This window comes from Poecilia latipinna, unplaced genomic scaffold (genome assembly GCF_001443285.1).
Source record: "Poecilia latipinna isolate Pla-1442-1.1 unplaced genomic scaffold, P_latipinna-1.0 Scaffold38, whole genome shotgun sequence".
NCBI lineage: Eukaryota > Metazoa > Chordata > Actinopteri > Cyprinodontiformes > Poeciliidae > Poecilia > Poecilia latipinna.
In genome coordinates, this window is record NW_015112654.1 from 435076 (window position 1) to 456213 (window position 21138).

General features: G+C 38.5%; 3 protein-coding genes across 4 annotated transcripts in view; 1 reads left to right on the forward strand and 2 right to left on the reverse strand.

Annotated features, from left to right (window-relative positions):
* The window catches only part of ugp2b (UDP-glucose pyrophosphorylase 2b), a 28156-nt gene extending 18976 nt beyond the window's left edge, over window positions 1-9180 (reverse strand). Inside the window, exons 1-3 of one of the 2 annotated variants that reach the window (XM_015045683.1) lie at window positions 8108-8871; window positions 3181-3308; window positions 2290-2397 (exon numbers count right to left, since the gene is read on the reverse strand). In XM_015045683.1, coding sequence (XP_014901169.1) covers window positions 2290-2397; window positions 3181-3308; window positions 8108-8126 — 255 coding nt within the window. In that variant the 5' untranslated portion in view covers window positions 8127-8871. Of the gene's footprint in view, window positions 1-2289; window positions 2398-3180; window positions 3309-8107; window positions 8872-8905 lie in introns of those variants that run through there. The other variant, XM_015045689.1, reaches the window with a different exon arrangement.
* Window positions 9181-11174: 1994 nt separating this feature from the next.
* mdh1ab (malate dehydrogenase 1Ab, NAD (soluble)) lies at window positions 11175-17078 on the reverse strand. The gene is made up of 9 exons (XM_015045724.1): window positions 16990-17078; window positions 16420-16518; window positions 15866-15962; window positions 13646-13821; window positions 13413-13535; window positions 13148-13324; window positions 12782-12895; window positions 11812-11901; window positions 11175-11714 (listed from the first exon to the last, which is right to left on the reverse strand). Exons 1-9 carry the CDS (start codon window positions 16990-16992, stop codon window positions 11592-11594), a joined length of 1002 nt encoding a protein of 333 aa, XP_014901210.1. The 5' UTR covers window positions 16993-17078; the 3' UTR covers window positions 11175-11591.
* An 80-nt stretch (window positions 17079-17158) lies between these two features.
* Window positions 17159-21138, forward strand: part of wdpcp (WD repeat containing planar cell polarity effector) — a 102586-nt gene continuing 98606 nt past the window's right edge. The window contains exon 1 of the mRNA XM_015045697.1: window positions 17159-17621. The gene's annotated coding sequence lies outside the window, so the exon portion shown is untranslated. The remainder of the gene's footprint in view (window positions 17622-21138) is intronic.

Sequence of the window (21138 nt, forward strand, 5' to 3'; positions counted from 1 at the left end):
CCATTGGAAAAAAATTCCTTTTTTTTTTTTTTCAACCACAAAAAAACCCCCCCCCCCCCCCCCCCCCCAAAAAAAAAAAAAACAAAACAAAAAAAAAAACTATCATGCTGATAAAAAAACCCTCCAAATATAACCCGGTATTGCAGGACATTTCTGGCAGAGGAGCTTAACACACAGCAGACCACCTCTGCTTTGTGTCCCATCAGGCGTAGAAAGTACTTAGTAGTTATCCAGTTAGATCAACCTCTGAGTGGCTGCTAGCATCTCTGCATCTGTGCTAACAGTGTATTGCAGCCACTATACGCCCAAACTGAACACATGATTAAGAATTTTGGGTCTGTTGCAAAAAACTGAGAAATTTTGAGATAAATCTCAGAATTTTTTCAGAAAAACAAAGTTTTTGACTTTTGGAAAATGTCTGACTTTGGCAACTCAGACATTTCCGAGTTTGTTCGAGAAAAATCTTTGTGATTAATCTAAATATTTCTCAGTTTTATTCTAGCAAATTTTCAACTTTTGAAATTTCAAAGATTTTTCCTAGAAAATTTCTCTCATCAATCTAAAAATTCCTGAGTATTTCTCTTCCAAATTATCGACATGTCAGATATTTTATTTTCTTTTTGGAAATTTTCTGTGATTAAGCTAAACATTTGTTGTTGGTGGAAATTGACTCCTTTTTTTTCTTCTGTCTTCAATTTGTATGGAACGCCATCGTGTAAATCAGGTAAAGTTAAAGAAATACAAAAACAAACAGGAACAAATGTCAGCAAGATGAAACTTTGCTGAAGTTTGCAGAAAAGCATTTTGTTTTTTTCAGGGTGAAAACCATTTCCTCAGAGGAAGAGAGACGATCCTTCATGGAATGAATTTCCTTTTGTGCAGGAGGTGAATGTTTGCAGTCATCGGCTCTATCAAAGGAGAATGCATTTTTTCTTAAGCGTCTACTCATGTGGTTCACACTGACAATTTGAGCATGTCAAATCACAAGCCAGACTCACTCCCAGGCAACAGGGGATAAACCTTGCTGCCAAGCTGTAAAACTCCTCTTTGCTTTTAATAATTCACTCTCCACACATCCGAAAGCGTTTTACATCTTTCTTTGCACTGCAGACAAACATTCACAAACAGTCAATTTTTCAACTTGCTGATTTCTTGCTTCCCGTTTGACTCGGCTGTTTTCCAGCTGCTGCTGCTAACCGCTCAGGAATCCTGACGCGGAGCGCAGAGCTTCGACTTCAAATATGTCCTGTGTGGGGAGGTTTGGAAGCTTTAAACCGTGTTATTTTAGATTCCCAGAAGAAGATTGTTTTATAGTTCTAAAGCTAAATATTTAGAGGGTGGTGGAAATGCAGCCACGATACGCGAGATAGATGGGTTTATTGAGACCTGCAGCTTCTAAAAGAACAAATGTTTTATCCCCCAAACCATGACTGAGTCCAGAAGAGAGACGGACTAAATAAAGGAGAACCTTCTGATTGCAATACCTGCAGCTCTCATAGTAACGTCTTTAGAAAAGCATCATGATTGTCTCAGAACTGAACCAACTGGATAAAATGATCTATATATATATATATATATATATATATATATATATATATATATATATATATAGCACACACACACACACAGCCGGAATGTTGTGTTGTTTTCATGAACTCAATAGAGTTACAACAAAGAAGCAAAGGTTTGGTTTCTGCAACCTGAAATACAACAATCCAAATTACCAACAGTAATATAGCAGCATACTTAACCCTGAGACATTCCACCAAGGTACAAACTGTTTCCAATTAATGGGTGACATCAATTTATTTTACAGGGTGACACATAACCCAACATGTTTTAATTGCCAGATTATTTGTCCACGCCCTTTCTGCAGAACAATGCACAGCTGAACTGATCTGAGCACTGGAAACAGGAAGATGATAATAACCGCAGCTGTAAAAATACCTTTCAGTCTTGCTAAACGCTAATAGCATCTTCTCAGGTGATTTTTTTTTCCCCGTGCAAAAACAGCAGCACATCAGCAGAAACATCCCAAACAATCTCTGGAGCCTGAGATTTACCTCCAGTACGCAGATGAATCATTGTATTTCAATAATTTTCAGCTTTTCTATCTTATGCTCTAACTCATTCCATCTGTCCAAGAACAAGACACAGAGGTCTTAAAAGCTCAAGAGAGCTTCTTGAAAATAAACAAAGTTAATAAGGACACGTTCCAAACTGGGGTCCTGGGAATATAATCTGGCAGTTTTTGTTTTCCCAGAGAGGAGCAGATGGAGCCGGACTCACCGAGTCTTCTGGAGGCCGTTTTATCTTGATCCATTCCACAGACGGGCCCTTTACCTGCAGGAATCTGTGGAAGAGGTTCTTGAAGCCCTTAAAGTCCTTCATGCAGACCTGAAAGTGAAACATTAATGTAGCGAGTGGTTTACAGATTCATTTCATTCACTGTGTTTGTGGTCAGGAGGGGATTTCTTTTTAAGCTGCACCCACTCTAGTTAGGGTAAAGAGTTAAACATATATCCACAGTGTACAACATTGAGATTAAAGGTTTTTATGTAAAAAAAAAAATTGCTATTTATATTTAAGTTTTTTTTTTTAAGTGAAAAAAAAATTAAACATTCTAAGGTCAGTCTGGTTCTTATCTATGTAAATATAGAATAGAAAACTATAAACCCAATTCAGTCTCATTAAACCAATGATATGAATTTATATATCTAAAATAGTGAAGGAACTCGATTAGACATTTTAATCACATTAACTGAACTGTTTTAAGAAACTAATTACAATCAATCACATTGTAATTCAAAAACCTGTTTTAGTGCTAAATTATAAATATGTCTAATAGTAAATAGACATATAAGCTCAATAAAGAAGATATTTATTGAGCTTGTAAATATTTATTTCTTTTTTCTTTTTACCCGAAACATCTGACTCATCTTAACTCTCATGTCTCTGGCTGAAATGCCTCAGTGAAACCCCATAAATTAAAGAAATTAAGCGGCTGTTTATTTTTCCCAATAAACCGTGTCTGCACTCCTGTAGGTGTAACCCTGCTTGGTATGACGCTCCAGTATGCGTCAGGTTTGAGTTTTCCCAGCATTGCCATCCGCCCCTCTAAATCACAACCAGATGGTCTCAGACAGAGAGGGGAGGGATGAAGACGGGGTGCTGACGTACGTCTCTGTCGGCCCCCGTGACCGTGTCCACCAGCTTCTCCAGCTCTGCGTCCATGGAGCTCTCCAGCTGCTGCCGCATCATTTCCTGAAACTGAGCCATGCCTTTGTGGGGCACTCTTTCACTCAGACCTGAACAAACAAGACAGAAGAGAAGGAAAGGTCAAAGTTCTCCTCTTTCCACCGATGCAGCAGGCATTCATGGTGTCTCATTTCAGATTTTCAGACTTTCGCCTCATTTTCTAAGCTCAGAATTGTCCGTGAGACGAAATGGGGGGATTTTTGCCTGCTCGTGTTGCACTGTTGGTCTTCCTTGAAAAATAACTTTTGTTGTGAGATATTCAACCTCTTCATGATAATGAGGACTTATGGCTAATATTTCTCGCCAGAGAGATCTCTAGTTGCGGTCAGAGTGTCACGTTGTCTGGTGAAATAAGCATAATCATTGTCATAAGCCCGAACAAAGTATGAAGGAGAGTGCCTCAAGCTTGTGATGTTGATGAAACCATGTTTAGGAGTTTTTGGAGTAAGAAAGGAAGTACTTTTGAGCCTGAGCTGTCCTGTCAATTAATGAGCACTACTCAGTGTTTCCCAAAGTGTTAAAGAAATCTCCTTCAATCTCAAATAGCTTTTTGTTGAAGGAGGTATGTTGCAAAACGGAGCAAAGGAGCTACAGCTCACTGCTAAGCTAACCAAGCCTAAACAAAATTAAGGCCACAAGCTGGTCTGCCAATAAATTTGTTTCCTAGTATTTCAAATGTTGACCAGATCGCTGTCCCTCCAAATTCACTTTGGGAGACTGTGACTTTTCTCTAAAATAGAAAATATCAGAGCAAGTTCACCAATGACTAAGAGCTTAGCATGCACGGCTCTGACTGGAAACAGAAATATGATGCAATGCTTCACAAGATTGCTTCATACCACAACCGTACTAACGGTCAGCCAATGGCTTCTCTGTTTAGTATCGTTCGTCCAAACACGGGGTGTACTCCTCCTTTTCAGAGTGGGCTTGTATCATAACTGGTATGAAAACAGAGAACTGGGTGAAGAAAGATTTCTTGTCATCTGACAAGAAGTAGTAAAATAATTACCAGTTACCCAATTTCATTACCATCCAAACCTCAAGGTAAACATCTGAGCGGCTTTCAAATATGAAGGGTTGTTGTGATTTTGATTTTTTCCCCCCTTTGGTATCAAGTGATTTTTTTATTTTGTCCATGTTTTTGTAAAACCTTTGTGAAAACAATCTAGCAAACTGATTGCATTATTGGTGAGTGTTAGTGAGTTTGGAGCCGTGTTACTTCCCAGCAGGAAACCCGTCACCAATGACCTCATAGAGAGTCTCAAAAGAAACATAAAAGCTTTATATTGCAACTATAAAAAAACGGAACAATCATGGCTTGTTTGGAAGGGTTGGAGGACCTCTGGGACAGTCCCAGTTTGACAAATAGTTGGTCAGAATACAAAACATCTTCATTTAAAACAAAACTCAGCGTATCAGTATAAACACCTTGCACAATCATCAAGCGCTTGACCTTAGGTGTCGACCAAAATATCACTGCGAAGTTATGACAGACTAATAAAGCTATAAAGGAAATTACTACTTGAAGCTGTTGCTGCTAGTAGGTGGTTCTATGAGCTACTGGGTTTTAAGGTGTGCTTTTCGTCTCCATGGCAGTAATGCAGCATTAGAGAAGGTTTGAACAGTGCAGTACGGCAACATTATGGCTGGGAAAGCAGCAACCAGCTCTTTACATAGATGTTTAGTTACATTTTATACAGAGTGCAGTGTGTGTGTGTTGTTGGATATGACAAATAAAATTATAAAAATCTGAAAGATTTCATCATGAAGAAACTAAAAAAAAAAACTCCTCAAATAGAATAATGACACAAAATAAAAATGATGGTGTCGTTATAAAGAATAAGTAGGAAAAAAAATAAATGAAAAAGCAAATAAAATTGACAGCCAAGTAAAGTAAATGTGCAAAAGATGGAGGAGTGATTAAATTATGACTTCTTTTTAAACCACTTGAAACTCCAGAGGTTGAAGCGTTCATATCCCGGGGCCTTTTTTAATTTCTAAATGAGTGTGAACTCACACAGTCATCCATGTGTTATTTGGAAAATCCAATATGCTGCATAAAAAAAATCAATAGGGAACAATGTGAAAAAACAGTAGAGGACGAAGGAAAAATGTCTGAAAAACAAGCAAAAAATAAACAGTGTAGTGTTTTTTTTTGTTTGTTTGCATTATTATTATTTTTTTCACAAAGAGAGAAACATTAGATTTGGTGTGAACCAAAGGATCCATAGAAAGACGGTTAATGACGCTAGCTTCTGTTACTTGGGTAATGAGCTAAATAATCAGGCAACAGGACAAACTCAACCTGCATGACTAAACAGAATAGGTTGTACTTTTGCACATCATTTTAGATCCTGTTTGCGTTCACGACCAGCTGAAATGAGGAACAAACTTGTACCAATTGAAACGTTCAGGAAATACTGGTGAAAGAATCGCAGGAGAGACGGTTTAGAAACACAAAACGAGTCCTCCTGACCGCCTGGCTGCTGAAACGCAGGTTCACCCAGTTCTCTGCCAGTGGAGGAAACACGGAGTATCAAGATAATTAACAGACACAATGATTAACAAAACACTCCATTCCATTCGGCATTATGCAGTCTGACAACTTACCGTAGTTAGTCATTAAAGAACATTAAAATGTGCATCAAGCTCACAGGCAGCTTGAGCAAATAAAACTAAGGATGGACACCTTAAATGCTGCCGTTTCCATTAGGGCTGCAACTAACGATTATTTTAGACATTGATTAATTGATTACGCTGACAATTAATCAGATAAAAATACTGACACATTCTGCAGATTGTTCACTTGACCACTAAAGTCTCCTTTATACAAAACTATAAATATACTAAAAGATACAAATAAACAATTCAATTTCTTTTTTAAATCAGAAAAATGAACTTTGTTTTTTGCCTAAAATGCAGGATTCCTTTAGTGTATACATGATCATTTGTAGTAAAAGATGCATCTGCAATTTAAAAAAAAAAAAAAACTAACATCAACAGTGTAGGTCAGACCTGCTGATTATTTTTTGGACTGATTTACTTCACTATTTATTTACTCATTTATTTCAAGAAGTGAGAAGTGTGTCGAAGAGTTCAGAGTTTCTACCGCAGCCTCGCTTTGTTCATGTGGTGTTTCAACATTCTCATCAGTCCCAACCAGAGTCCCACCAAACTAACGGCGGACGAGCTTGTGCTGAGTTAAGGGTTAAGGAACTGCTTTAGCTCAACATATTTTAATCAGTTGGGTAAAAAAGAAAAAATCCCTGATAACTTGAAGACAAAGAATATTGTAGTCAGGATGCTGACAGTGGGAAAAGGTTTTTCCTCAACATAAGAACCGGATCCTTCTGCATAGCTCACTTTGGCTGTGAACACCCTGAATGTTAAAAACACTGAGTCAACAACCTCTGGTAATCAAGTCTCCCTTGTAGAAACTTGATTAACTGTTATTGGCTAGCAGGCAATATATATGAGACCAGAGGACCAAGGAAGCTTCCTTTATAGGACAGGTAAAAACTCGCAAAGTCAAGTCAATCTTCAACCACTGCATTAAAAATGCTATCAGCTCACGTCACCTGGATGGGATTGGCTGAATATTGTCGGAGCTCCATTTCATAAAATGAAACATGGTGTAAACTTTAATCAGTATCCCTACATTATGCTGTAGGGATACTGACTGGAGCTGAGCGGAAGGTGCAGGGTTTTATCCAGTATATTTTAAGCCTGGCGGGCCACCAGGCTTTACTTGTGCCCCCACCAGGCTAAGCATTGCTTATTTATTTAAGTCTTTTAAAAATGTTTGCATTTTTAAGACCTTATAGTTGGTGTTCAGGTGTTAATCTTCAAATCTTTCAATAACACATAATTATCAAGTGATATTTTCAAATTTCTTGTCAACTTAAAAAAAAAAAATGTTTAACTCAAAAACACGACAGACCGCTGGATGAATGACTGACCTAGCACCAAACCACAGGGCTTGGCAAGTTTGGAAACCTTGAAGTGGATGGCAATCCTTGAGACTTCAGAGTGGGATTAAGGTTCACTTTTCTTCTCTAAAAATACACCCAGAGATGCCATGTCCAGTGGTCATTGTTATTTATTTTGAATTTGAATGCAAATGCATGGCTTTCTCTTTGCAGTCATGCATAAATGCCTTTTGAAAAGCACTGCAAAAATAGACTAAATGAGAGACGTCTGAAAACCTTGTAGGTGGTTAGAGGTTAAGACTAGTTTAAAGCATATACGTATCATTTATTAGCAAAATGAGGAGCTTCATAGTAAAAACAGAACCTTCCATTTTTGTAGCAGTTATGAAAAAATACACATTTCTGGTCTTTAGTGAGCCAACAGTGATTGTAGCTCATTGTCCCAAGCTTTGGGAAATCAGACAACAAAAGCAAATGAATTCACAAAGTTTTTGCTCCTGAAAAGTTAGAACATGAACGAGAGAATGTTGACTCTAACTTTACTTCATAAAAAGTAGTGGCCAACAACAGACAGGTACAAAGGGCAAAGTCACGATAATCCAAGCACTCTGTGCTTTATCCTGAAGGAAGCTCTGACTGAAATCTAAGAGGAGTAAAACTGAACCTATAGCAGTTGTAAGCAGATATGACAAAACCCTTCTGTATGTGACAAAAACTTTAGCACTTTGTGATTTAAATTGTTAGGTGGAATAAAACTGCATGTTTGGAGTAAGAATAAAACAACAGAAACAGCTGGACGGCATTTAAAACACACAAGGGATATTAGAATAGGAGCATTAGGACATTCTGTCAGATAATTTGATACATTGTTTTGTAAACAATGTAACATTTAGTTACATAGTTTCAAAATAGTTTCTTACCTTCTACATAAAGTGTCATGTTTAAGCTGCCAAAGTACTATGAATCCAGTCGACAAGTTTCAATTAAAAACTGTGATTACTTTCAAATCTCACTCCATGAGATTCACTGTGACAAGCGAAGAAGGGTCATTGAACACAGCATCCCGTAAAATGAACCCGAAAGTTTCCATGCGGTAATCTTAACGCCGCCCGTCCGCTCAGTCCTTCATTCATCCAGTCGAAGGAGCTTTTTAAATCATCCCACTATTCCCAGGATCTTGGCATCCTGTCAGGAGTCAGACTTATCTTATTGACAGTCAGAAGTCAATCCGGACACGGAAAAGTACGCTTGAACCAGAGCAAAGCAGGATCTGTTACTGGTGACATTCCCAGTTACCACTAAAATCACGTCACCAATACTGGCTGTGAATCCAAACTCACACCTCTGTTCACGTTTTATTCCCCACTGCCTCGCCCCCTGCGTGTGTTTTTATTGCTCCGTTCAGCCCAGAAACCACGTCTACACCGACACTGTCAATCATTAACCGATGGGATAGATGGTGTGTGTTGAAAGCATCCTTAATATAGAAAGAATAAGGAAACTGGGAAAGATTGGTGGATGGATAGGATGTCATCCAGGAATGCGGTCCAGAGGGGCCAACTAATCACGCGGAAGAAAACGTTCGCTTTTCCGATAAATATTTTTGGCAAAGCGGTTAGGTAACTGGATGATAGCATGAAAAAACGTCTCTCCCGTTGAACGACAGTCTTCAGCACAAACCCGAGAGAGCAATATTTAGTGTGAAGCCATTTTCTTACTGTGTTACTGTAGGATGCTGGCGGAAGAAAGTCAATGGTGTCGGTCGGCCTGGACCACAGCAAAGAAGGTAGCGAAGACACGCTCAATTCTTTTTAAACCCAGGCTACCTTAAAACACCATGTCACTGTTTCCTTTACAGTTCCTCTTTATAAGGGAAAAAAACTAAAGCGTAAATAATGAAAAACTTAAAAAGGTAAACAGTTCTAAGATATTTTACAAATCACTTCAGTTCCAAGCAAGGGCAAATGGGAACCAATGAGAGGACTTCTTTCCTGTGATGAAATTTTGGGCACCAATCGTTTTTTGCGACGTATTTTCGATGGTTTTTCTCGCCAGTGATGAAACGTAGACGTACACGACTAGACGCAGCATTGGTTTCGTCGTTGTCAAGCAGAAACGATACGTCGGCGACTCCGCCATACTGTGAGTGGCAAGTTTGTCTTGGAAAACGTGATTTCCTAAAACAAAAAAAAAAAAAAAAAAAAAACAAAAAAGTTTACGTCGAACTTTGTTTGATAATGTTAAACAAATATACAATATACAATAACGTATGTTCACCTTGGTACTAGGAGGTTATGGAGGTAAGAACTGGCAAAATCACATGACAAGAGCAACATGAAACACCCTAAACTTACTATATTTCCCTTTTAAACAATTTTAAGTAACCTAATCCCATTGTACTTTAGTCTAATTAAACATTTATTCCGTTTTGTGGAGGGCGCTAGTAGTCACCAAAGAGAAACTTCTAAGATTTTTTTTTTCACAAGTGTTTGACTTCTGTAATGCTATAAAGGTTTTTCCACTGATTGTTGAGAAGTTTCTCTCCTTTTCTCTCGAAGTTTGTTTCTGATAGGAATTTCTCTAAAGTTAAGAAATATGTACAAAAAATGTGTGATCATATTATTTTTTTTAAAAAATAGCCATTTATACCCTACAAGAAATATAACTCATGGTAGCATGTAGTGCTGAATGATAGATTTTTTTCCCCCATTACCTCAGAAAACATAATGATACAGCTTTGAACTGGCATTTACAACTTTTTGCATGTTTTAACAAAAATGCCCTCTATTATATGGCGTTGGTTTCGATCCAGCATCTACTTATGGGTGTCTATGATGGGAATTATGTCGCTTTTTCTGGATCCGAACCACTTGGCTTAGCAGGAAGAACCGGATTCTTCGACTACCAAACGGCTCTTCGCATTTTGTATAATTAAGGCAGCCAAGATTTCGGTTTTACTGGTAAACGTATGTAAGCATGTCATTCTCACTGCATCCTTCTTATTAACCTGTCGATAAAATCTTCAATCACATCGACCAGTGAAAGTGTTTTACTGGCGCTACATTTTGTACCAACCGGCTCAATATCCTGACTCGTTAACGATCAGATTTGTTTTTACTGTGTTGTGTTAAAGCTCGTAGAAACTTTATACACAGTTATAAACATACACGAAGCCAAAAGAAAGCTTCTTTCACCGATCTTTGTGTATGTGTGTTGTTACTCTTATGCCAAACCATCTGAGGATATTTATGCCGTGAAACATGAAGCATTGAATTTGGAGTGGCACATTTTCATGGTGGATTTTGTACCTTTAAAGCTTGTCTTTATCAGCAATGACATTTTCTAGTTAATTGTACTAATAATGATACATTTATGAATTCTGATGCAGCTGAAATGAGGAAATACTGCCCCCTTCTGGTAAAGCTGTGTCATTTCACTTCTGACAGGCCTCTGGAAAAAGACCAGTAAAACAAAAAATAAAACCCCTGTTGAAATATTAAAATGTCATTTTTATATTAACAACTAAAATATAGATTAAAAAAAAGCTAAATAGCCAGACATGTCACATCCACAAAGCTGTTTGCACTGAGGAAAATTCTTGGACATGCAGACTTCGTATTAAAAACGGTTTATGATTATGCTTTATGAAACAACTATGGCTTCTTACTAACAGGGACTTTAAAAGACAGCTTGTTTGGTTGGACATCTATAATAAACTTAATAAACCTGAAGCAACAGTTGAGGCCTTCAAATACAGTAGATGCTTTTTTGGAAGTCACCAAGAGCAAAAGGTGGATTCCCCCTTATGAATATTATCTCAACAGTTGATATTTCTATTATGATACAATGCAATGGTAATTCACATGATAACATTGAATTAACCATCGTAGTGCAAGTCAATCAAACCTCATGAAACATTGCAAAGCTGGTATGTTGAGTCACTCAGAACCAAATACCAAAAAGGTATTAAAAAGAAAAGGAGCCATATTATTTTATACACATTTTTTTTATTTATTTTTAACGTCGAGTCACCAGATACAGTGTTTCATGACTTAAGTGAATCACTGACAATATGTAAAGAGTCATCCATCCATCCACTCGCCTCCAGAGAACAAAGTCTGATAAGAAGCTTTTTTTAAAGGTTAAGATGAACCGATCTGATAAGCAGCCAATCTGCTGCTTTTCTGATCAAAGTAAACTCTTATTCATTATTTCTCTAGATAAAAAAAAAAAAAAAGTCTGGCAGTGGACATATATAAATCCATCTACATGCTCAAACCCTGACATTCTTTTTCATGTGAACATGTATATCTGCAGAGAGCAGCGAAGGGGCTTATGGAGTCCTGCGTCACAGGCGTGCCTCTGGAGTTTTGGGTCTACATGCTGGAGGGGTCGGCAGTGCAGTCATACTCCCAGGAAAGCCACAGCTGTATCCCTCTCTTCTATAAGCTCTGCTGCGGTGGCGTCCATCTTGGACCGAGAAAAGTCATTGATCGCCAGGCCCTCCACAATCTTCCAGGTCTTATCCTAATTAGATAAAAACAAAACAAAAACAGCACTCTTATAACAAAATAATCCTCAGTGAGCTTGATGAAATGTGAAAGCGAGGTCACGTCAGAGCCACCTTTATCTGGACAGGGAACGAGTAGATGAGGTCTTCTGGGACTGCATAGGAGTTTCCAGTGGAGTAGATCCCCATAGAGGTGAATTCACCCTGTAGAAAAGACAAAGTGGGTCAAACTGAGGCATCAAAATTCAAACTAACAATCATTAAAAATAAAGAATAATCAGAAGCTTGCACAGACATTTTCAGGGGAAGGTGCTCAAGTCAACATGGAACAGTCAGGTAACTTAGTAGACAGACAATTGTTTTCGAGGCACAGCTTAAACAATCAGGTATATACACCAATTTCAATTATCAATATCCATTTTCTGTCTAATGCAAATGTTTATTAATGCTCTACACTCCACAAGTTGGTTGGTCTCAAATTGGCAACACCACAACAAAGTATAAGCAATGCAACAACACAGAACATGGATATAGGAAGAATCATCCATACTTTTGCATGTAGCCAGTGTTGATATATGACAGAAAATATTCTTAGAAAGTTAAGATTAATTAGATTAACAACAATCTCTGAGAACTGATAACAAAATTATGCTAGGAACAATTACAAATATGTGGGGTATTGGTAATATAGGCTTTTAAATCCAGAAATGCTACTTATGGGGGCACCACACTGCTATGTCGGAGTATTAGGGCCACAATGAAAAAATAAAATGATGGGAATAAAGTAAATAAATAAAGTCTCTAGAGCTGTGCGATTTAAATGTTGAATATATATTTAGCAATATAAAGAGTGATATGTGTGTCCTTAAGACTGTCATTGTTAATTAACAATTCCTCCTTCAGGGATCAATAAAGTATTATCTTATTACCCTTTAATATTACCAGTATTAAGTAAAAATAATATGAGAATCGAGGCATATTACGAGAATAAATCTGTATGAGAATAAAGTAAAAATGATAGGAGAATAAAATGATAGCATTATGACAACAACAAGAGAAAAAAAAGTAGTATTGGGAAACTTACCTCTGGGGTACCAACCCAGATGTCCCTCATGTGGTCACAGATGGCTTTTGCTGCAGACATGGCGCTGGACAGTTTTCTCGCCTTGATGACTGCAGCACCTCTTTGTTGAACAGTCTGTAAAAAGAGAACATGGACTTCTTAATTAAATCAAAAACAATTCTTAATGACGTCTAAAACTTGAGTGACCCTTTGAAGATTGAACCCCGAAATTATGAAAGTTTTACTTCTTGTAGCCAATTTCTAACTTATTAGGGTCAGCAAACCCCTGCCCATTGCAATAAGCGCAAAGGGTGCTCCATTCCTTGCCATCACGTGAACATATCAAAAGGTCCAGGTTTGGCCCTGACAGAGAAGACATCGACTCACAGCTATAAAATCTCCTTTGAGCCAAGCATCGTCCTTGACCGCGTCAAAGCAGGCGAGCTCGCTGCCAGACATGTTGACCTTGCAGTGGTGCACATCTGGGTACTGGGTAGACGAGTGGTTGCCCCAGATAATGACATTCGTCACTTGAGTGGCTGGAACACTGCAGCGGATTGCCACCTGCAGCGTGTGAGAGGATGAGAGCTCAGATTTCATCACAGAGTTGGTAAGCAAACAGAAACTAAAGTCCCTTGAAAAGGTGAGGGACCTGGGAGCGAGCCCGATTGTGGTCCAGACGTGTGAGGCAGGAGAAGTTTTCTTTAGGGATGGAGGGAGCGGACTTGGCTGCTATCAGGCAGTTGGTGTTCGCAGGATTTCCCACAACCAGCACCTGAAAATGGACCCAGCTACATATAACCCTGGTAACTTCTCATGTCAAGGCACAAATCTGTAACTGTACGGAAAATGTTAAAGAAGCAACACAAGAGAAATAAATGTTACCTTGACGGTCTTCTTAGCATACTTATCCAAGGCGGCCCCTTGGCTCTTGAAAATGTTCACGTTAGCTTTTAGAAGGTCCTTCCTCTCCATCCCCTCCTTCCTGGGCATTGAGCCCACCAGGATGGCCACATCCAGGTCTTTGAAGGCCACCTCCTCCTTGTCAGTGGGCACAATGTCTGGGAAAGGAGGAAATAAAAGGCTGGTTTATTGTGAGTTTTTTCACAATAAAACCCTAAAAACTGAGGACAAGTTGTCCAACTTATCAAGAAATGCACTATCATGAGGTTAAATGACTATTGGCCTGTTGCTCTGATGTCTGTGGTAATGTAATCCTTTGAGTGAGTGGTGTTGAAGCATCTGAAGGACATCCCTGTAATCTGCAGGACCCCTTGCCATTTGCTTACTGAGCAAACAGGTCGGCAGGTGCTGCAGTCAACTTGGGATTTAACTTCATCCTGCACCACCTCGATCGCTAAGGGACATTTGCCAGGATCCTGTTTGTAGACTTCAGCTCAGCCTTCAACACCATTACACCATTACAGCTTTTATGTAAGCTCCCACATAAAAACCATCAGTACTGGCACCCCAAACCCCAGAGGTGTGTTGTCTCCCCAATCCTCCTTTCTCAATGTAACACTGACTGGACTCCTGAAGTTAGCAGGTGATACCACTGTCATTGGTCTGATCCAGGACATTGATGAGTCTACATACAGATGGGAGGTGGATTGGCTGATCCACCATATTTTGGTCAAAACTACCTTGAGCTTAACCCACTCAAGGCAGTTGAGATGATGGTGAACTTCTGGATAACACACCCCACCATCCTTAACAGTGTTCCCTGTGGATCACTTCAAGTTCAAGGGAGATACCCTTTGTCGAGACCTAAGATGGTCATAGACATAGACATTATTTGGAAGAGACTGTGCTTCCTGCTGCTGGTCATCTTCTATATGTCCGTCCTGTGCTTGTCCATCACTTTGCAGTTTGGCTAATCCACAAAACAGGATAAGTTCATAACACAACAAACAACTAGGTATCTTGAGAGAATCATCAAGGCCGATCTTCCCTCCATCCAGGTCTTGTACAGGTCTAGGGTCGGGAAACAAACCACTAGTATTTTTGCAGACCCCCCACATCCTGGAAACTGTTTGGAATTTTGCATTCAGGTCAGTGCTACAAAGTTACTTGAATAAAAACAGCTGTCACAGAGAGTTTCTATCCTAGACTCTCCAAAGGACACTCAACAGTCAGTGTCCAGATTGACACCATGCTTTTTGCACTAATTCAACCTCATCTTCCTCGCTTGTAAAAACAAGCGAGGAAAAACAGTTTGTCCCTTGAGCTTGTGGGCTGTTTTGCGCGTAAATGATGCCTTGGTCAGAGTTAAATGACTTGGCAATTAAAAACAAAACAAATCAAGCTATTGACAATGGTCACATACTAGACTGAAAAACAAGACTAAATGGACCCTGAACGTTTCTCATGGGGACCCAGAATTTTATCTGTCCATCTCTGTTGGTGCCTAAAGCGCTGTATTTGCACTGCAGCTGGTTAATACAGGGGCCACTCAGTGCCTGTCCAAACAAAGCATCATTTCACAGAGGAAAAAAAAAAATCTAGGTCACAATAGATTTGGCACATAATGGCCCCTCACACACGATCTCATGATGAGGGTTACAATGGCGACACCTAAAAAACTTTTACACATGAAGGTCAGGTGGCCTAGTCTAAGGTCTCCAGAGGAGACAAAGCAGAGCCGTACACAATTCCTGGGGTTAACATTTAGTTCAGAGAGTAAAGCACAATAATTTCTAAACCAAATAAAATGTGTAATAAAAGGTCCTAAGGAGGAAGTAGCTGCTATTGTTAGATGATTTGGGAATACTATCAGTAGACTTGAAATAAGAATTTATATGATATGAAAATTGGACTTAAAATTGACATTAAATTAACTAAACTAAGTAGTTGTACATTTTTTGTCACTCCATTTAAATGTTTCGGACGTCATTAAAAACAGCCAGAAAGGCTTGTTCCACAATCACTCCAAAAAGATTTTAAATAGCTATTTTTAAATAAGTGTGTTTCAGCTATTTTGTTGAAGACAATTTGTGGTTTATTCAATTAGCCATCTTTTACACTAATCTGGTGAATGATCCCTAAGAAGAGATCTCATGTTATTGCATTGTTGAGTTTATTTTACTCATGGTTTGAAATGTTTACCTCTCAGAAGTGGAAGGGAACAGTCCTGCAGTTCCATGACCACCCCCTCTAATACTGGCAGCATGGGAGTAATGTCCAAAAGGAGCAAGATGATTGGCTAATAAATGAAAGAGACGAGAGATATTTAGTATTAGATTAAAAATAATGAAGCATATTAAATTAATATGGTGCATATTTATTTATGAAGTGTATTGTGCGAGGCTTCAGACACACTGCACGAGTAAAGCTGTAAGACTCGGTGACAACTGTGTGTGCCAAACGGATCAAGTGGTTTTAAAAATGGACTAAGACTCTTGGCACGAGATCCTCCTCACTGACTTCAAGGACAATCCTCTTTCATCGGAGGCCACATGGGTGAGCGAGTGGAGTCTGTTCAACTCCAACATAGCCAACATCTGCTCATCCCTTCAAAATATGGCGTGGGACATTCTCCACATTCACAGCAGTTTCCGAACACCTGTCAATATCTGTCACACTGTAACTGCACCTCTACGCCACATAATAAGATAATGGGGTTTAGTGGGTTGTTAGGGTACGATAAAGCCCATCTTTACCTGATCTTTGCCAAAGACATCTCCCTTGGCGATGCTCAGCAACAAAGAGTATGCAATCTGGCCAGCAGCGCCGGTCACCAGAACTCTGATAGGCTCAGACTGAAAAATACAAAGCGAAGAAACAGAAGTACAAATTTTCTTGCTTTTAGAAAGGCGGTTTTCTGGAGGTGGCAACAAAATTTATTTTTAGTACACATAGCAAGGAGGTTCTATATTTTGTTAACTGGATTAAATAGATCAGTAGGTCTCTATTAGGGACCTACTGTTGCATAACAAAACCAGGATAAATTTAGGTTATCAGCTGATCCACATCTCTACCATTCATTCATTCAATACCTAAAATTTCACTCTAACGCCAAATAAGCACATCGTTTTAAGAGAGAATAAATGAGCTACAAATTGGATGAACTTTCTTATCTTTCACCAACTTATTTCAAAATAAACAAATTTTTTTTATCACTAACTAAAAGAAAAATGACAACAGTTTTTACTCAACAAGTTAAATACATATCTACAATATTTTATAAAAGAAAATCCTTTAATTGAGCATCTTCTGCTTCTAGTACTTACCATGCTGACAGTACAACTCGAACTGTTCTCCCCCCACTTGACTGACGCCTGAAGTCACTCCTATTTAAAGCCTCTTTTCACTACGACACTTTTATATGTCATACGGCAGACTGAGCATATATGGAATTGTAGTTTATTATCGTTACATTCTAAGCCTTTACTTAAAGTTGCTAACTCAGCTCAAGAAAACAGCAATTAGATATTATTTTGAAATATTTTCGATGTTGAAATGTGATCTCATTTGGTATTCGATTGAATTCACACCATAAGCGATGAGTACTGAGATCAATAACCGCTTTTTAGAACAGCAAGCGAGCTAGCTAGCTAGAATTAGCTCTTTTCGACCCGCTTGTGGTTGCTTAGCGACGTGATTGTAGAAGCCGCTAGCGCTGCTAGCTGGTAGCCTAGCCGCTTGTCAGAAGGATACATAGAACAAGGACTTCAGAAACAACAATTGGCACAGCAGTGACCGTAGCATAAATGATTCATATAAGATAAAGCCGTAGAGATATAAACAAGTTCAGTGAGAGACGGGCATTAAGTTTGGATAAGTCTCGTTCACATCCTGACGAAACTTGCAACCATTTAAAGTGAAAAGTATGTGCTGACTGAATACCAAGAATATAACAAAGGTAAGGTAATGACTATATTTATCTTTTCCTCGAATTTTACTTTTTGTGCTTGTATGCGTGGTGTTCATTTTGACGCATATGTGCATTATTATTAGAAAAAACGTTTTACAATGCCCTGTTATGTTTCTTTAGTAATATAGCATTACACTGTGACATATTACCAAACACTGAAATGGCATTACCTAATATGGGGTAATATTTAATAATAGTACTTGTATCCCTGAAATTTGTGGCGTTATTATCTAGCTATAGAGTTAGAAATATCTAAAACAACAGGTCAACATCTGTAGGTGCTTTAACTAAAGGAAGTTGCAAATTTAATATGTAAGTCCAGTTTACCAGGGGAATAATAACAGCAATTAAAAAGGTGTGTGTGTGTGTGTGTGTGCGTGTGTGTGTGTGTGTGTGTGTTCAGCATCTAAAAGCTTACATCAATGTCTCTAAAGAAAATATAAGTAAGCTTCTTTACATTTTGTACCCCACTTACCAGTATTTTGGCAGCAATACCTGATTTAAGATGACTCTTCAAGTTTTTATTAGAATATTTTGTCTCATTTAGCTCCTTTTTTCTTGGTTTATCCGTTTATTATGGTGTGCAGAGTAGTCTCTGCAAATCCAACAAAAAAAAAAACCCTACTATTATACTTATTTGAACTGAGGGAAACTGAAATTAGATTTTTGCTCAGCTTTAGAAATAAAATTGACTTTGTGAAATAAATTAATGTCTTAACTGAGATAACATTTTATTAAATTCTTACAAAAATTATGTGTTCTGTGTTTTAAATGGACACAAACTGAATAGCTTTTTCCAAACATGTCTACTAATATTTTCAACTTCAGATATCTTCACTACATTAAACTATTCTAATCTAAATTAAACATGACATGTTTTCTTGTATCTAAGGTGGTTAGAGGTGCAAAATTTGAAAGAAAATTGTGTCATATCTGGGGTTGGTTTCCAACACTTGTCAGATTAAAACAACTGAATGAAGCTTATAGTGTTTATTTGAGCCTCATGTATACAACGTAATTTTCTCAAACTAAATTCATATTTACATTTTCATATTGTTCTGTTTTTAAGATTAACCGCACAACACTAACATGAGTCTACACCTGTCCTTAGTTTATGTGTTCTCACCTGGCAGTGACAGAGCCCAATGTGGATGCTCCCTTTCTTGAGAGGGTCTGTGTTTGATAGCTTCATTCAGAGCTATATAAAGCAGCTGTTATTTCCTGTTTAATTCTTACCCTTACATGCAATAAATACTTCCTTTCTATTGGTATTGACATGAGGAAAACAGGAGTCTGTAGCTTTCACATCATGACTGAGTTTAAGATAATGGAAAGAACAATGCAATATTGAAATTTCTGTACTATTTAAAGAAATACTGGTAGCATACACATATGTTTTTGTTTTTTTGTTTTTTTCCCCAAACAACAGCTGCCTTAAAAAAATAGAATAGTGTAGCCTACCAGTCAGGAAAAGCCATTAGTCACCATCTACATCTACCTAGTGCACTGGGGGTATTTTCCCACCTGATAGTCTGGTAGACTTGCTTCAATTGGGGATCAAATTTGCTACATTTTCAGCTGGTGCGGTTTGCTTTCATACTACACTTTGTCAGATGAGCCAAACCATTGCAAAATATGTTCCCCTCCTGTTGCAACCTGTTCCCTGTGTTAGTGCTGCACCGAGACCTCCTGTAGGAAATGACACAAAGACCTCAGAAGCTAAACATGAGCTCAACTTTCTTCTCTGAAAAATGTAAAGAAAAATGGTTTAGCATCAGATTTGAGCAAAAGTAGTGGCTTATAGTTCGGTACACAAAAAAACCCTGTGTTCCGCCATTTTCAAATAAACAGTTCATTCGAGGGTTGCAACTTTTGTAACCCACATCGACATGTGTCCAAACTTCTTGTTCATGTTTGGCATACTTTCTTGACTAGAAGTTCTGGATAGGATTTTGATGAGGTGACTTTGCTGGGACTATTATACAATAGTCAGGAATTGGTAGTTTGAGTAAAGTGAGCAGATACCAAGTCCTGCTGGTAATTTTAATTTGCATCTCCATTAAGCTTGTCAGCAGAGAAGGGCTCTAAAATGTCCTGGTTAACACCTGGACTTTGGACCACCTCAGCCCAGGGTAAGACACTTCTGATGTTCCTGGTTTAGGAGTGGCCTAACACAAGGAATGCAATACTTGTAGAACAGTAAGGCAATATGGAGATCCACACCTTGTGAATCTCCCCCAAGTCTTGATTTCTTCTTCAAGTCTTGAAGGTTGCAATTAGTACAATGTTTGAATTAATAAAATGAGTAGATTGACATGTTTGTCTTGTTTACCTGTTTACAAGTAAACAGGTAAACAAGACAAGTTAGAGAAAGTAGTAATATGAGATAAAATAATGTGCTTTAGATGGCAACATTTTCTTAACTTTAGAGTTCATTAATCAAATGTCTATTTTCATAAATTTCATAGCTTTCAATACATTCAGTAAAATCCCTTTAGGTCTGTTATTATTCTTTAAGACATGTGACAGCAATGACTTCATTGCTGTGAACGTTACTTGATCCGTCTGACTAGAGTGTTTGTTTTCCTCTCTGACAGTCTCCACAGTTAGGTTGACATGTGGGGGATTAGGCATACTTTGTCTTTGTGAAAAAAGGAAATCGTAATAAACCAAGAAACAGCAGCTGGCCGCCTGATAGTATCTGGTGCCATCTTGCACGTTAGCTTGATCCTTTGTGTTTGTGCAAGTGTGGAAAACTATCGGCATTGTGGGTCTTTTTTAGAGGTGAGATCTGGAGCGGAGAGCCAAAAGAAAGTAGAAAGAGGTCATATGTGTATAATAATATATGTACAAAGTGTAGCAATGGATCATGCACATTCACGTACACACACAGAACCTACATTCTCATTCCTGCTCTGAGTGGCAAAGGTCCTTATAAGCGTTTGACAGCATGTCCTCTGTCCACTCCATCTCCTCCTTTTCTTGTTCATCTCTTCAGCTCTATCTCCACCCTCCCCATTTTATCTCTTCCTATTCTACCCCTCTATTTGTCCCTATAGAGAGCACCTGAGTGACCCTGTTACACTGGCGCTTGGAGGCAGACAGGGCGGTCGCACCCACCGGCCTCGGTATCGCCCCTTCTTATCTACCTTCAGTAGACCAAATAGCCCTGACAGACTATCAGCGCTCACAATGAGATTGTAGGTTCCTTTGAAACACAAAAGCACACAAAAAAGACACAAGCCCAGCAGATAATTACATTACCGTGACTGTTATCTCTCATTCAGTTTGGCATCTCTTTTCTTCTGACACCACTTCATTTACCTTGTGATGTTCCTGTGACTTAGAAGCATCATGTCCCTGCCTTAGATTAGCTGATGAAGTTGTAGAGATGAGTTTTGTCCCACTGTATCTTCATGAGCCTGTTTTTTTATTTATCAATAGTTGCAGTAACAATCTCAATTCACTAGGCGTCAGTATGCGGCCAGTTTTAAGCACCCGGACA

Excerpts from the sequence above, each read along its gene's own strand:
- mdh1ab (XM_015045724.1), bottom strand. Across the intron at positions 15,963-16,419 it reads ATGTCTTTGGCAAAGATCAG|CCAATCATCTTGCTCCTTTT; the intron begins GTAAAGATGGGC and ends TTCATTTATTAG. Across the intron at positions 13,822-15,865 it reads TTCCCTTCCACTTCTGAGAG|ACATTGTGCCCACTGACAAG; the intron begins GTAAACATTTCA and ends CTCCTTTCCCAG.